The following is a 15,757-nucleotide window of genomic DNA, read 5'->3' as shown; positions in this document are numbered from 1 at the left end:
TCCCTATTTCCATTTCGGCATTAAAGGGAAACGATAATAAAGCAGGTAACACAATTCTGAATTCCCTTTAAGACCATCAGAAGCACGGTGTAGTGCAGAGCCCAGAGGAAGCAGAAAAGGACGTGCACGGAAAGATTAGTAGTAAACCGCACGCAGACTCCGGGCGCATTTTCTTTTGCTTGTGGTGTTCAGGTTGTGAACACGCGGTGGCGCCAGAGCTCGCTGAAGTCTGAGGCACTGCGGTGGATTTTCCCGTTTCTTTCAAATTACTGCGGAAAAAAAATCCGACAGAGCCACTAATGAAAAGGCAAATTCCCAGACAAGGCATTTTAATGTCGCTCATTCATCACATACCTGAGCTCTTAAAACGATTACATTTTATTATACGATCATAAAAGTTCACATTCTTTTTAAAAACAATCTTTCTCTTTGCATAGGTTTGTGTATTATCTGCATATATGCCCCTAGAAAGTGGAGATGTGCAAATCTATAACGCGTATTCTACATTAGCCTAATAGGTACCCCCTAGGCTGGAAGAGCTGGTGGAAAAGCGGTATATTTCTCCAGTGACTATAACGCAATGTTGCAAGCGCACGGAATGTACATGACACTGTGCGGGACTAACAAAAAGCAAGGGGAGAAACCAATACGCTGAGCTGTCCAAAAGGGTTTCTTAACTAGTTATTATGCCCAGTGAGTCGGACACAGAAAGCCCGTGCTGAGCGATCTATGTACAAAGCCCTAATGCTGATCTTAGAAAGTATCCAGACAAACCAATGCAACGGGGAGCCAGCCCTACGCTGTGGCGAAAAAGGCTCCCTTTCCCATGCACATCACGTCTGTGTGTGTCTTTCTGGGGATGGGAAGGATGCGTTGCTGGTGTTCCGAGAATCAGGCTTTGATTTCATACACAGCAAAGACCGGAGGGTTCAGAAGAGGGACCGTGCTGATGGTTGACCTCTCTCTGGTGTGTGTGTGTGATTGTTTGTGTGTGCATAGACTCCAGCCTGCCTATTGGCATCTTGTTCTAGGCACCCTCCTCTCTCTCCCCTCCCCTCCATCCCTCCCTCGCCCCTGGTTGCTTTTGTCTTCTTCTTCTTCTTCTTTTTTTTTTTTTTGGATTTCAGGCTCATTTTATGGAGTTTCTGCCCCTCTCTGCGTCAGCCCCACGTCACTTTGCCAGCAGCTCCTGAGCTTGGGCTCGAGCAGGAGCTGGGCTGCTTTATTATCCACTGGAGGAAGGAGACTGTGCGTAAAGGGCAGAGCCAGGAGCCCCGAGCGCCCCGGCAGCAGCAGCGCGCCGATTCCTCTCCCCCAGGCAGCAGCGGCCGGAGCAGGCAGCGCCCCCGCAGGTAGGAGCATGAGCCACTCGCCCCCCTGCAGCCTCCAGCCCGCCCGGGTGACCCACTGCCCCCCTCGCCGGCTCCCGCGCCCTCCCCGCTCCGCCCGGCGTTTTGCAGCATCATCGGGAGCCGAGGAGCTGCCGCTGCCCGGGCTGCGCTCGGCGCCGGAGCCGCGTCCCCACTGCAGGGGCAGCTGCCCGGGAGGGAACGGTCCCTGCCCCGGGTGCCCGTCAGGGGCCCGCGCTGAGCTCCCGGGGCTGGTGCTGGCGCTCGCGGGGGCTCCCGGGGCGGGCGGGCGGCGGCCGGGCTGGGCCAGTCCCGGCTCCGTTCTCACCGGTCTCTCTTTCCCCTCCAGCTCCGCCGCCTCCAGCGCTCGCCCCGAGCGGCCCCGGGGAGCCCGGGCAGGCAGCGGGGAGCGGAGGCGTCGCTCCTGCCCGGCCCAGCGTTCCCATGTGAGCCCAGCCGGGGCCGGCACCGAGCCCTCCCGCAGCAGGATGCCCGAGTCCCAGCCGCTCTGAAGCGCCCAGGAGGCTCCGCACACGCCGGGACGGTCGCTGGAGGAGGCCGTCGGGGCAGCGGGCAGCGCTGGATTGATCGGGGCAGCATGGTGTCCTGGCGGAGGAGGTGGCAGGGGCCCGGTCTGGCCCGGCTCTGGGGCTTCTGCTGCGTGGTGCTGGGCTCCTGGAGGGCTTTGCTCGCCTGCCCGGCGCCTTGCACATGCAGCGCCTCGCGGATCTGGTGCAGTGAGCCCGCGCCGGGCATCGTGTCCTTCCCGGTCCTGGAGAGGAGCGCCGAGCGGGAGAACATCACCGACATGTGAGTGGCGCAGGGGCTGGGCACTGGCTGCTCCCTCGGGAGAGCCCCGAGCTAGCGGAGGGGAAGCTGCTGGGCACCGGGGATCTGGGCGAAGAAACCCTCTGTCTGTCTCTCTAGCTCTAATTTTATTTAATTTTCGTTATAATACTGTATTATGCTTGTGTGTGTATATTCTCTCTTTCTGTGCATACACACAGATAATACATGTGTGTACCAGATAATTTATATAATTAATAATTTTATTTTTTGTCTGTGTATGTGTCAATTTGGCTATCTAGACAGAGGGAGCGAGAGAGAGTGTATGGGTAAAGAGACTGAGAATCTCCATAGTATGTAGATATGAGAGAACCACTTACATTTTGTATTGCTTGCCTCTAAGGCTTGCAGAAATGATGCTCACATTTTCCTTGCAGCATCTGTTTTGCAAGTCTCAACTCTAACCAATATTTTTAGTCATTTTGTTATGAGGACACCAACAATAGGAAGGAGGTTTTGCTTAAGGAAAGATCCTGAACGATCTGTAAGAGGAGAAGTTCTCTGCATTGAAAGGCACTTGCTCAATAGGAAAATGTGATCGTGGGAAGCCTAAAAGCCTGGTATGATTTAATTTAGATTTGACTTCCCAGAGATATAATTTCGAAACCATTTAGATTATAAATCTTAATTGCCTTTGGTACAGTTTCCTGGGAATAAGTTAAATAATAAAGCAGTATAGCACACAGATAGTGCTGATTTTAGTACAAGACCAATGTATTATCAGAAAATTCTTCTCTGTCAGATTTTTCTTGGGAGAGGCAGTGATGTACATTTAGCTATCACTTTATCCTTCTCTTTTACAGATCGTTACAGATCAGTAAAGAATTACTACACTACACATATTCCACCTCTCTTCTAGACAATTAATTAGTAGGGGCCTCTTTACTCTCTCATGTCCCAATTTTATATGTTCTTCCTATTATTCATGCAAACAGAAAATTTTGATGGGTCACTCTTTCCCCAATCAAAAATTTGACCATTTTGTTTTCTTTGCTTTTTTAAATGGAAGTAACCCATTCTGATAGAGTAGAATGAGGACTGGCTCCGCACTGGGTAATATGTGTGTAAGCTCCTTTTGCACATGCTCCTTTTCTGTAAGAAAGCTAAAAAGGATGCAATGCTGAGTCTGCATGTGAATGCAGAACCACACTCATTTTCCCCTAGTTGTAAGCAAGTATTGTACCTTGATATTATTTATGGGGCTTTGACAAGTGGGTGCAAGAGGTTTTTCAACTTCAGCCATTGTGAGCCAGACTGCAGTTGAGACCTGTGTAGCGGGTTGTGTTCCTGCTTGGGGCCTGATCCTACATTCTCTACTCAGGCAGGCCACCTTCTCAGTGAAGTGAATAGATGTTTTATCTGAAAAAGGACTGCAGGATTAAGACTCAAGAATCCAAATTTTGGATAATAGAATTGTAGAAGTTAGAGATGGAAAATACTTCTAAGGCTATCTTGTTCCTCTCCTCCCCAGGCACTGATGTGTTGTTCCCTCCAGTATTTTTAGTGTACAAGGTACCATGACCTTTTTGCCAAAAACTACATGGAAACCTCTTGCTGCATTTGCCAGTGTGTGTGAATGGCAGAGGGAAGGGCTGGAGTAATGCAGGGCCTACATTTTGTAGATCTATTTATTTTTGAATGCACATAACAGAATTAAGTGTGATTTCTAGGCTATAGCAGGAATCATCATTTCAGATGTTTGTTTAATATTCTGTAGGTTATTCTGGGAAAAAAATCCTTCCATGCCATGCACCACCACTCTACCATCTTCCTTATTATCAAATATCTTCAATGTAGCAATAATTTAGCAGTTTTTCCTCAGAATTTGAACTCCTTCATTTGAAAAGACAGAGAAAAGAACCCTGTGTAAATATATTTGGCAAGCTTGACCAACTTAAAACATATATTTTGCTGTTTACATTTTGATTTCTATTAGTTGATTTTTTCCTTTCTGTATTTTTTCATCAGCATCATCATTTGTCTTTCCATCTCTTTTCCATTTCCACTATATCACCCTGTGATGTTACATTTTGTTGTGATTGGGTATATAAAAATAACTTCAAATCACTGATTTCCCAGCAAACTAGTGCATGTATTTAAGACAGAAAACATTTAGACTGTTTTTTAACATCAAACCATGGACAGGCCTTAAGATGCAAACATAAATGAAAAACCAGACTACCATAGCTTTCCTATCATTTCCGTGTGGAAACTCAGCAAGCATTAAACATGCTAGGAATGCATCTTAATATGATACATTCATATAGTCAAAAAAGAGAAAATATTTTGAAATGCTCCACAGCCTGCTGTGTTTTAGGTAACAGGATAAGATAATGGGCTATACTACTCCACTGTATTCAGTAAACTTCAGGCCTGGTTCTCCACTCATATATGGTAGGTTTATACTGGCATAACTCCATTGAATTACATAAGTGTGAGAGTAGAATTAGGCCCTTAGTTTCTGGTCATTCCCCTTTTTCTGAAAAACTTTTGACACCAACTCTACATTATTGCACACACCCAGCTCTTATTTGGGTACAGATACTACAGTTCTTAGGCAAAACTCCCATTGACTTACAGGAAATTTTGACTGAGCAAGGACTTCGTGACAGGGACATTTAGCCAGTGGGAATTTTGAGTGTGCAATGACTAAAGGATTAGGTTTTATGTGAAATTACATTTGGTTAAACTCACCCACATGCAGAGAGCTGGCTGAGGGCCCTGTGTATGACTTTATCCCTGTGGTGGGACTGTACAGGGTGGAGAATGGGGCAAGCTGTGGGTGGAACAACTGTGCATGGTGGATTCTTGGTTGGCTGCAAATAGGAAGGAGAGGTTTGTGGGGGGATAGCTGGGGCTGGGGCTAGAGGATCCACAAACACCCAGATACAGCAGCCTGAAATTCCAGCATAGAGTGCATAGATTTAGGGGAACTAGACTTTCCATTCCAGCCCATAGGCAAGTGACAGTTTAGAGGCAAATGCCATCTGCCCAGTCCCTACTTAATTCCTTACAGAGTGCCTGATCCAAAGCCCATGGAAGTCAGTGGAAAGACCCCCATTGACTTCAATACACTTTTGATCAGGCCCACAAACTCCAGGCTTTGTGAGGGGAGGGGTGAATTTCTTTCACCCTGTGTGTTCTGCATGATCATCTTCCATGTTGTTTCTTCCTCAGTGATTTGAGCACAAACACATTTATATTTTAATAAATAAAATAGGAGTATTCTTAAAAATCTTTGCCTATAACTGGATTTGATTTTATCCTGTTACTTAGGGCACTGGCATGTTCTGGAAACATTCTGAAAAGCATGCAGCCACATTGAGATTATTGTACCATAACAGAGTAACCTACTTGTGACATGATTCTTTCATAATTTTGGTGTTACTGGTAAAATAAACTCCAAAGCGAGACTCTGAATTGGAATCGTAAAATCAGCCATTGCAGAGCTGATGCTCACACTAAGAGCTAAGGAGCAAAAGCAGGAGAGAGCAAAATCCATATACTACAGGCACAATGGAACAGAAATATTTCACTGCAAAATCACTTGAGCTAAAATATCAATAGGATGGTAAATGAGTCTCTTAAGAGTTCTTAGATTTTTAAAGATCTGGTCTAATATTCTTCCTTTAGTTAGGGTATCAATGTATGTGGTTGTTCGTAGCTCTTGCTATCAATATCTTCTTGCAATACAGCATGTTGCTGGCCTAGTTTAGCAGCTCTAAAGTCATGTCATTAACATGCTGATTTATGACTATTCAACTGAACTAGGTTTAGAATTAACTGGTGTATTTAAGAATGAAATACTTGCCAACAAAATAGTAGGTGAGTTTTCAACTCTTCCCCTATAGAATATAGAGTGTATTGTGTGTATGTACATTTAAAAACCACAAAGTATATTTCTAATGTAATTATATAAATCTCTCTAGGATTGTTAATAAAGCAGCACACTATGTAATTTACATAGTAAATAATTTAATACATCTTCTTAGTGTGTGCTGAAAAAAACCTACTTACATTAACATGAAATACAGTTCATATTTTTAATCTCTGTCATTTTGTATTTCTAGTCTCTTGCTGTAAATTACATATAATGTAAAATTGTCTTGAAGGATGCCCAACCCCACTCCCCTCCTTCCACCTTTGGCCTTATAGGATGCTATGGTTTAGCTGGAATGGAAGGTTCTTCCTGATCATTTGGAGACAGGGAGTAACAGGAGGTATCAGGCTGCATATTATTCGAGAGAGTATGGACTATAATGACACTCCCTGACATCCCAGGAGTTAAGGATTTAGCCATGATTTCATTGTAAAATCTGTGCTTGTAGGAGTATCTTGTTTTTAATACTCACCATGAACTGAAAATTAGCATTTTCAAAAATCCATTTGCCTTTTACGATATAGGAATTACCAAATTATTACAAGTTTAGTTTTTCTTGTGGAGGTTCTTCTTTGTCTCTCATGTAACCCTTATGAGCCCATTGTCTTAATCCTTGTCCTTCCAGTCAGTGAGAACTGGATGGAGTTCCTTTGGAAACTTAGTCAATGCTGGCCCTTAAGAGTGGGTTCCTATGAAGTGCTGAATGCTCCCAGAGAAGTGCTGCATTCCAGAGCTCAGCACCCTCCAGAAAACATTCAGCACTGTGCAGGATTGGGCCCACAAAACATTATCTCTAATCCTGTAAATCCTTACTTGCCCAATAGTTTTATGAAGTCAATGGGACGACATAAACTACTCATGTAAGTAAGAAGCTGCAGGACTGAGTCCTGTTTATGTTATCTCCACCACACTCCCAGTTCCTTCGCTCCTGAGGAGGAGAAGATTAAGGCCAGGATGGAATTTAAACTGTCTTTTTTCCAGTCCAGTAGAACAGCAGGCCATTGGGCCAGACCTCAATATCCAAAGGTTGATATTTTTCAGATAGTACGTGTTTTTTTATCTGTATTATCTGGTAGTTTAAGGGGATGCTGTCGGGGAGTTTAGACCCCAAACTTGAGTTTTGTGAAAAATAATTTTACAAAACCTAATGATAATCATTTTTCCTCTCTGAATTAATTCTCTTAAGTAACAGAGAAAGCTGCTTATTTTGGATATCAGGTTTCCTCCTTCAGTGTTTGCAAACCAATCATTGCAGTATATGAGAACTTGGAAGTACAAATGACTAGTCTAATTGGCCCACCTTGATTATCATACACATTGTAAGGAGAGTGATCACTTTACATAAGCTATTACCAGCAGGAGAGTGGGGTGGGGGGAGAGAAAACCTTTTGTAGTGATTAACACCCATTTTTTCATGATTTGTGTGTATAAAAACATCTTCTGTATTTTCCACAGTATGCATCCGATGAAGTGAGCTGTAGCTCACGAAAGCTTATGCTCAAATAAATTGGTTAGTCTCTAAGGTGCCACAAGTACTCCTTTTCTTTTTGCGAATACAGACTAACACGGCTGTTACTCTGAAACTAGTCTAATTTTATTGTTCTACCACAGATAAGTGCAAAAAAGTAAAGAATACATGGAGAGAAAAAGATCAATTTTAAAGATTCTTTCTATTTTAATACTTTACTGATATCAAAGATTTTTTTTTATTCTGAAAGTGTTCCTTTAAAAAGTGAAATGTGCAGGTGCAGTGTTCATTGTATCCATTAGTCATTACTTAAGCAGATTTGAAAAATAAAAATATAGTGGTTGAAAAATCACATGAATCTACTGCCTGGGAAAAAGTGTCTCAGCCCTATGCACCTTTCACGTGAACTAAGTCTGCACAAAACAAATGAAAAAACTTAAATACATATGTGCAGATATCGGGGGTAGCTGTTAGTCTGTATCCACAGAAACAAGAAGGAGTCCGGTGGCACCTTAAAGGCTAATCTGTTGGTCTTTAAGGTGCCACTGGATTCCTTGTTGTTTATGTACAGATACTTTTTCACCTGATTTTTTATCATGGTGCTATGGAATCAGAATACACAGATGTATTTACACCATATTGTAAATATACATTTGCAATCTACGACACCTAGTATATCTAGAAAAATGACTCATTGCTAATCATGGATGTCAACAAGTACAGTTGAAACAGCTGAACATGATTACACGAGCACATAAATTATGTTCAATACCTGATCATCTGCATCTGTTGCTGACATCTATTGTCACCAGTTGGTCATTTTTCTAGTGTAGATCATTCCAAAGGGTGATGTATTTCTGCTTTATCCAAGGCCTGAACAAACAAGCTATGCCCAGACATAAGTGGAGGTAGAATCCTCGCCCTGCAACCAGACCCAGGGATGCAAGACTCTTGTGAAGCAAATCTGTGTTACTACAGTCTATAGTCTGTGGGGCTCAGATTTGCAAGGTGTTAATAACTCTGGCCCTGATCCAACAAAGCACTTAAGCATATCCTTAACTTTAAGGAGATGCGTGGTTAGAGATTCTCTCTCCACTGAAGTTAGCAGCAAAACTTCTAGTGACTTCAATGGGACAAGTATTTGACCCGGCGTATAGAGCAGGGATTCTCAACCTTTTTCTTTCTGAGGCCTCCCCGCCCCAACATCCTATTAAAAACTCCAGCCCCCCACCCCCGGCCCCATCCTATTAAAAACTCCACAGTCCACTTGTGCCACAATAACTGTTTTTCTGCACATAAAAGCTAGGACCAGTGTCAGGGGGTAGCAAGCAGTACAACTCCCAGGGCCCCATGCCACAGGGGGCCCCATGAAGCTCAGTTGGTCAAGTTTCAGCTTTAGCCCTGGTTGGCAGGGCTCGGGGCCCTGAGCCTAAGCCCCATGCAGTGGGGCTTCGGCTTTCTGTCCTGGGTGCCAGCGAGTCTAATGCCGGCCCTGCTTGGCGGACCCCCAGGGGTCCCCGGACTCCTGGTTGAGAACCACTGGTATAGAGCATATGTGCGGCAACATATTGGCTGAGCAGAATGAACTAAGGATGAAAGGAAGAAGCCTGATCTCTAAATTTCCTGGCTTTTCTGAGTTTGGAAGGGAAGAGATATTTTCAAGGGTTGTAGGCCCACAATTCGGCTAACTTTTAAAAATTCTTTTTTAACTCTGACCCCCTTTTTTTTTTATCTGAAGAATTAAAAATCAGTGACAACATAAAGTGAATTTAAATTAATATAAAATTAAGTATCAGAAGGGGTGCTGCATCAATTGCTTTATTTATTTCCATAAGGGCTTGACCCAGTGGGAGGACTCCCATTGACTTCAGTGAGCATTGGATTGGGTCCTGCATTTTCCTGTTTATCTGTAGCTGCTGCAGATTCTGAAGTGTGGTAGAATGCAATGGTCTTGTAGAAGAAGTTAGATCGGTTTTGCTATGGCGTACATGGGCCTTGGATAACAACACGAAACACAAGTGTCATAAATATAAAGGGAAGGGTAACCACCTTTCTGTATGCAGTGCTATAAAATCCCTCCTGGCCAGAGGCAAAACCCTTTCACCTGTAAAGGGTTAAGAAGCTAAGGTAACCCCGCTGGCACCTGACCCAAAATGGCCAATGAGGGGACAAGATTCTTTCAAATCTAGAGGCGGGGGGAACAAAGGTTTGGTCTGTCTGTGTGATGCTTTTGCCGGGAACAGATCAGGAATGCAGCCTTACAATGCCTGTAAAGTTAGTAAGTAATCTATAAGTAATCTAGCGAGAAAATGCGTTAGATTTTCTTTTGTTTAATGGCTGGTAAAATAAGCTGTGCTGGATGGAATGTATTTTCCTGCTTTTGTGTCTTTTGTAACTTGTTTTGAATCTGATTACCCTGTAAGGTATTTATCATCCTGATTTTACAGAGGTGATTCTTTTACCTTTTCTTTAATTAAAATTCTTCTTTTAAGAACCTGATTGATTTTTCATTGTTCTTAATATCCAAGGGTTTGGGTCTGTGCTCACCTATGCAAATTGGTGAGGATTCCTATCAAACCTTTCCCAGGAAAGGGGGTGTAGGGCTTGGGGGGATATTTTGGGGGAAGATGTCTCCAAGTGGTCTCTTTCCCTGTTCTTTATTTAAAACGCTTGGTGGTGGCAGCATACGGTTCAAGGACAAGGCAAAGTTTGTACCTTGGGGAAGTTTTTAACCTAAACTGGTAAGAATAAGCTTAGGGGATCTTTCATGCAGGTCCCCACATCTGTACCCTAGAGCTCAGAGTGGGTAAGGAACCTTGACAACAAGACACTGTCACTATGAATTAAAAGGTTGGAGGATCAGGACAATTTATTTTGATTTTCTGGAAGGGATAAGTCTGGGTAAATGTTTAGCTGCCTAATTCAGGTTCCAAACACACCCTGACACAGGGCTAGTCTACACTACAGCGCTACATCAACACAGCTGCACTGATGCAGCTGCATTGCTGTAGCATGTTTGGTGAAGATGCACTGTGCCACTGAGAGACCTCCCGTCAGCATAATTACTTCACCTCGGTGAGAAGCATAAGCGATGTTGGCAGGAAAACATCTCCTGCTGACATAGCGCCGGTGTGGACAGTGTGAAACTTGTGTTCCTTGGGGGAGAAGGGAGGCTTTTTTCACACCCCTGAGCGATGTAAGTTAGATCGACTTAAGCGGTGGTGTAGACCTGCCCACAGCGTGAAGTCTGTCAGATCTTTAGGTAAGAGCCTTTCCTCCCTAAGGAAGTGTGTGGATGCTGTAGTCCTCATGTGCTTTCAAATAACAATTCAATTGCTTATTGCACTCTGTAGGAGGTGGCATGTTCCTGTGCACATTCTGCTTTGTGCTCACCTGTTCCTATACATTGAGGCAGACCATCCTGTAAGGTAGCAGAATCATAGAATATCAGGGTTGGAAGGGACCTCAGGAGGTCATCTAGTCCAACCCCCTGCTCAAAGCAGGACCAATCCCCAATTTTTGCCCCAGATCCCTAAATGGCCCCCTCAAGGATTGAACTCACAACCCTGGGTTTAGCAGGCCAATGCTCAAATCACTGAGCTATCCCTCCCCCCCAGTGTGACAGAACAATTTGATGTGGCAAATTGAAGGCGCTTTCAGCGCTCTCTGAAGCAAGAAAGAGGCAGGAATATCAAGAGAAAGGGTATGCTTACACAGCAGCTGGGAATGTGCTGTGGCAGCCAGACACCTACTAGTGCTGCTGGAGCTAATGTGCTAAAGGTAGCAGTGAAAAGGGAAGATTCCTATAGTTGGTATGGGACAATCTGGCAAAGGGTTCTGACTGAATTATTTTTGGCCATGCTTGCAAAAGCCTTGAGATCAACTTGGTGGCTTTTATAAGTCTCTCTATAGTGCAATAACTTTTGAACTTTGAATCTGATCAATTCCAGAATTTCTGGTGATGTTCTAGGCATCAATGGCTAGAACACTACTGACTTTGAGGAAAACTGGAAAACCAAAAGAGGGAGAATGGGGAAGACCCTGCCACCTGATTAACATAAATAGATCAATAGATCAAACAGCTGGTTGATGGCATCCATTAACACCTTCCAGTATAACAATATCCCTGCTTATCTCTGCCTCTCCTCCCAATAGAATTTAACATCTTGAGGCCCTGAATGATTTATCTTGCAGGGGTGAGGATGGAAAGGGGAGAATGGGAAGGGATGGGGGAACGGGGGAATTGAGGCAGGCACACAGCCTCTGGTGTGTGGAGCAGGGTGACAAACTGGGGAACTGGAGACAGTACAGGCAGAGGGGGGAAGGAGGGCACACAGGGGTCCTAGAATCAGGGGAAATGGGGGTGGGGGAGACAGCTCCTGGTGTGGGGGAAGGGAGTAATGGGAGTGTATGGAGAGCCCCTGGTTTGGGGGGAGGGGGAAATGAAGGATCGTGGTGTGGTGGGGTGGGGGGTAAGGAGGGCACACAGAACCCCTGCCAAGGGGTGGGGAGAATAGTAAACCCTGGAATGGGAGGATGGGGGAATGGAAAGCACACAAACCCTGGTGGGGGTGGATATTGGGGAACCTTGATATGGGGATAAGGGGGAACACAGAGCCCCTGGCATGGGAGGAAGGTGGGATGGGAGAGAGAGAATGGGGGGCACACAGAGCTGCTGGCATGAGGGGAGAATGGGGAACTCAAGTATTGGAGGTGGAGAGACTAGTGGGTACATATAGAACCCCTGGCAGGGGGAGATTGGCAAATGGAGGTTGGGGGGGCACAAAAAACCCCTACCTCAGGGTGAGGGGGGAAATGGGGGGAACACAAGTCCCAGGTGTGAGAGAGGGGATGGGGGCAGTTGCAGGTAGTCTCTGAAATAGAGGGGAATGGGAGGGTGGCCCACAGGGATCTTGGGAGGGGATGGAGGGATGCAGAAGAACCCTGTGTGTACAATGAGTTCAGCCTACACAAGCTGTGAAGTATGTGATCCCTTGTATAAAAATTAGTTTGAGAAAATTAATGGGCACACACTGACCCTGATCCTGCAAATGCACACGCTTAATTTTACTACTGTGAATAGCCTTTTTGTCTTCAGTGGGACTACTCATTGTAGCAAAATTAAGCACATGTGTGTTTGCAGGATTAGGCCCAATGTAAATATCTCTTTAATACAACACAGGGTGTATGTATTTAAAAAGCTGTGTAAGTCCTCTAGGTTAGATCCAATTGTTGGGTTTACAAATATTTGGAGACAGCTTGAGCTTGCGCTGGGATTTGCAAGCTCTGAAGTGGAAAACCTTTGGGCTTGATAGGACTCGGTTTCCTCATAGCTGGACTTCATTCAAATCAGGGGGCATGTTCCAGGTTTAGAGGGTTCTCATAGAATTCTCTGGAGACAGAAGTTAGATGAGTGGCTGTCCTGTTGCAATCAAGCCCTGCTTCTTCTGGGGGCCTGGTGGCTGGTATAGCTGTAGAATGGGCACCACCTCTCCCAGGAACCAGTGCTGCCCTTCACTAGGGTGAATCCTCCCTGCTAGCATTAATATGCTTCTAGGGGAGGGAAAAAAGTATACTCTCCTGCCACCTACAAGGGTGGCTGTAGGGCTAAATATGTCTAGTTGTACCTTTTAAAAGTAGCTTTATCCTAAATATGCTGCAGTGTCAGTTATTCTCTGCTGTTGGTTTTACATTTTAGTTCACAGAGGGAGTCAATCCTGTTCTTACTAATTGCTAAGTTATAGACTGCCATCTTGGATGAATATTAAAAACTCCATCTTGGATGAATGAAAATGACAAAGGTCCTCAGGTTTTAACTTCTGTCTACAGCATCCATTTTTAAATGTTGCATTTACTTACATAACGGTGGCCGCTCCTCCTGGTGCCTCAAAGGATGCTTGAAAATATTGTAACTATTTTTATTGCTGCACTCTTTTTACTATGTTTTTGTCATACGCTGCCTCCTGAGAAGCAGAAAAGCTTCAGAAGAGCAAGAAAATGTGACCCAAATGCTGCGCCAAGTGTGCAGTATGTTTAAATGCCTCAAATACAGGGTTCTGGTTGCCAGCAGTGTGCCACATCATGAGAATTACCAACACTTTTCTATTCCAATTGATGGGGAAAGGATGGCCCTGGGGTTTTAAGGTATGGACTGTAGGGCAGGAATTTTGGGTTCAGCTCCTGGTTCTACAACACACTTCTGGTGTAACCCTAGGCAAATGACTTCATTTCTCTGTACTTCAGTTCCCCATCTGTAGACTGAGGAGAGAAATAACTTTCTGACATCACAGATGTGCTGTGAAACTAAATTCATTAGTGACTGGGAGGTGCTCAGATTCTAGTGATGGTTTATAAGTCGACAGTTTTAATGTGGTATAATTGATACTGTTTAGATAAATTATAGTTGATGTGTGGCATTATTATTTCATGTTTGGCTTGTGGCGATTAACTGAAGTGCAATGTTAGTTTTGGTCAGTGTGGGGTGCCAAACTGGAGGGGGAAGAGGTGCTGAGAGAAGAGTGTGGCAGAGAGCTTGATTTTCAGGTGAAGTGAAGACATGCAATCCCATCCCTCAGCTTTTAGAAACAGTACTGGATTAGTGTTGCTCTTCCTTATGATGGTACTCTTTGTTATGTGCTTCTTACGTTAAGCCTCTAACTCTTATGTTAAACCTCACTTATTTGAAGGAGACAGAAAAAAATAAACTCTCTGACTTCATTCTTGTTTTGACTTTGTCCTTGTCCACCAAACTCAGGAGGATGAAGTACCCATTGCCTCACAAGGTCAGACAACCCTGGCTTAACCTATTCCATATGCTAGTGAGCAGGTAGAAAGGCAATGGTACAAAACTATTTTAGGTCAGGTGACCCTGTCTCTGAACTGCAGTTTGGTAATCCAAGGGTGTAATTATATATTTTCCGGTGTTCTATTTGTTTATTACCATATCTAAAGACAGACTGTGTAATATTTTGAAACCAATCTATTTGTTATTATTTATTTGATTTAGAATTAATTATGACAACATGCCTGGCATTGCACAGGACACAGCTTGCAGTACATAGCTTACTACCTGTAAAGTCTAGAAGAAAGATAAAACACACTGGGTGACCCTGAGGAAGAAGTAACTGTATAAAATTAATGTTATATTCTTAATCAGGTTACTGGGCCTAGTTTTGTGGTGTAGCTGCATGGGAGAGTGATACATCTTACCTTACTCCTGTTTGCTCTTTTATGACTAAGGCCTAGATCCTACAATTTATTCCATTCATAGTCAATGGGACTCTGTGTAGACTCAGGAGTCCATTCACACAGAATAGGTTTCAGGCTTGGGGCTCAACTCTAGTGGTTATTCACAAATTTCAGAAAGGTTATTTTAGCTCCTTTTCCATCTTTGTCACAGTTTTTTGTATCCCTCTTAGTCTTCAGCAAAAGTTGCTGTCAGGGTGTTTGGTTTTTTTTTAAAATTGAAGTTAGATTTCAACCCATTTGTTGATAACCATTCAATTTAAAGCTGCTCTTTCACCTATTTGAAAAGCAACTATTTTATTTATTAAAATGAAAACAAGTTGCAGGCAATAGATCTGGGGCCACATCCTGCCCTCAGATTCCCACGTATATCTTAGAACATAATTTAGATCATATTGCTTAATACTACCGTACAGCCAGATCCTGGAAACGGGTGCACAGCCAGAGCCATTAGGCTGCATGCTCAGAATAGTGCCATTGGGACAGATTCTTTAGTCCTAAACTGTGGTAGCTGCTACTGCCACAACAATCTACTATTAGTTCTAGCAGCAGCTCTTCATATTTCTGTGCCTGTCACAACCCTTGCTATCAGATGAGATTTCATAGGTTGGGGGTAGCTATCATTCACCAATTTCAAAGATAAAATAACTGAGAGCTTGTACAAGGTCACTACCCGTCGGCTGACTTGGGACTGGAACCCAAAGGTCTAATAGAGTCAAGTCTCTTCCTGGTTTTTACACAGTCTTTCAGAAGGAGTATGTCAGATTAGGTGCTTGTGTAACCAAAACTAACTGTGTGTGCTTCTGTGTCACCCTCTAGCAACTAATCACATTTAGAGGTTAATAACTCTGCTATTACTTCTGTGATAAGAGAGTCTGTTCTTTAGTTCAAGCAACAGAAACTCGTGCTTTTACCTCCAGAGATTCAGTCCTCTGCAGGTGGCTCAGACAGAGGTAATATTACATTTGG

At 44.0% G+C, this 15,757-nt stretch overlaps 1 protein-coding gene across 5 annotated transcripts in view; it reads left to right on the top strand.

The window, feature by feature from the left end:
* The first annotated feature begins 767 nt into the window (after positions 1-767).
* Positions 768-15,757, top strand: part of NTRK2 (neurotrophic receptor tyrosine kinase 2) — a 265,674-nt gene continuing 250,684 nt past the window's right edge. The window contains exons 1-3 of one of the 5 annotated variants that reach the window (XM_037901775.2): positions 921-967; positions 1,128-1,352; positions 1,699-2,159. In XM_037901775.2, coding sequence (XP_037757703.1) covers positions 1,948-2,159 — 212 coding nt within the window. In that variant the 5' untranslated portion in view covers positions 921-967; positions 1,128-1,352; positions 1,699-1,947. Of the gene's footprint in view, positions 1,353-1,698; positions 2,160-15,757 lie in introns of all 5 variants that reach the window. The other 4 variants (XM_037901778.2, XM_043546801.1, XM_037901776.2 and 1 more) reach the window with 4 other exon arrangements.

This window comes from Chelonia mydas, chromosome 5 (assembly GCF_015237465.2).
Source record: "Chelonia mydas isolate rCheMyd1 chromosome 5, rCheMyd1.pri.v2, whole genome shotgun sequence".
Taxonomy (NCBI): Eukaryota; Metazoa; Chordata; order Testudines; family Cheloniidae; genus Chelonia; species Chelonia mydas.
The sequence above is the reverse complement of the archived record's forward strand: the minus strand, read 5'-3'. Positions and strand labels throughout refer to the sequence as shown.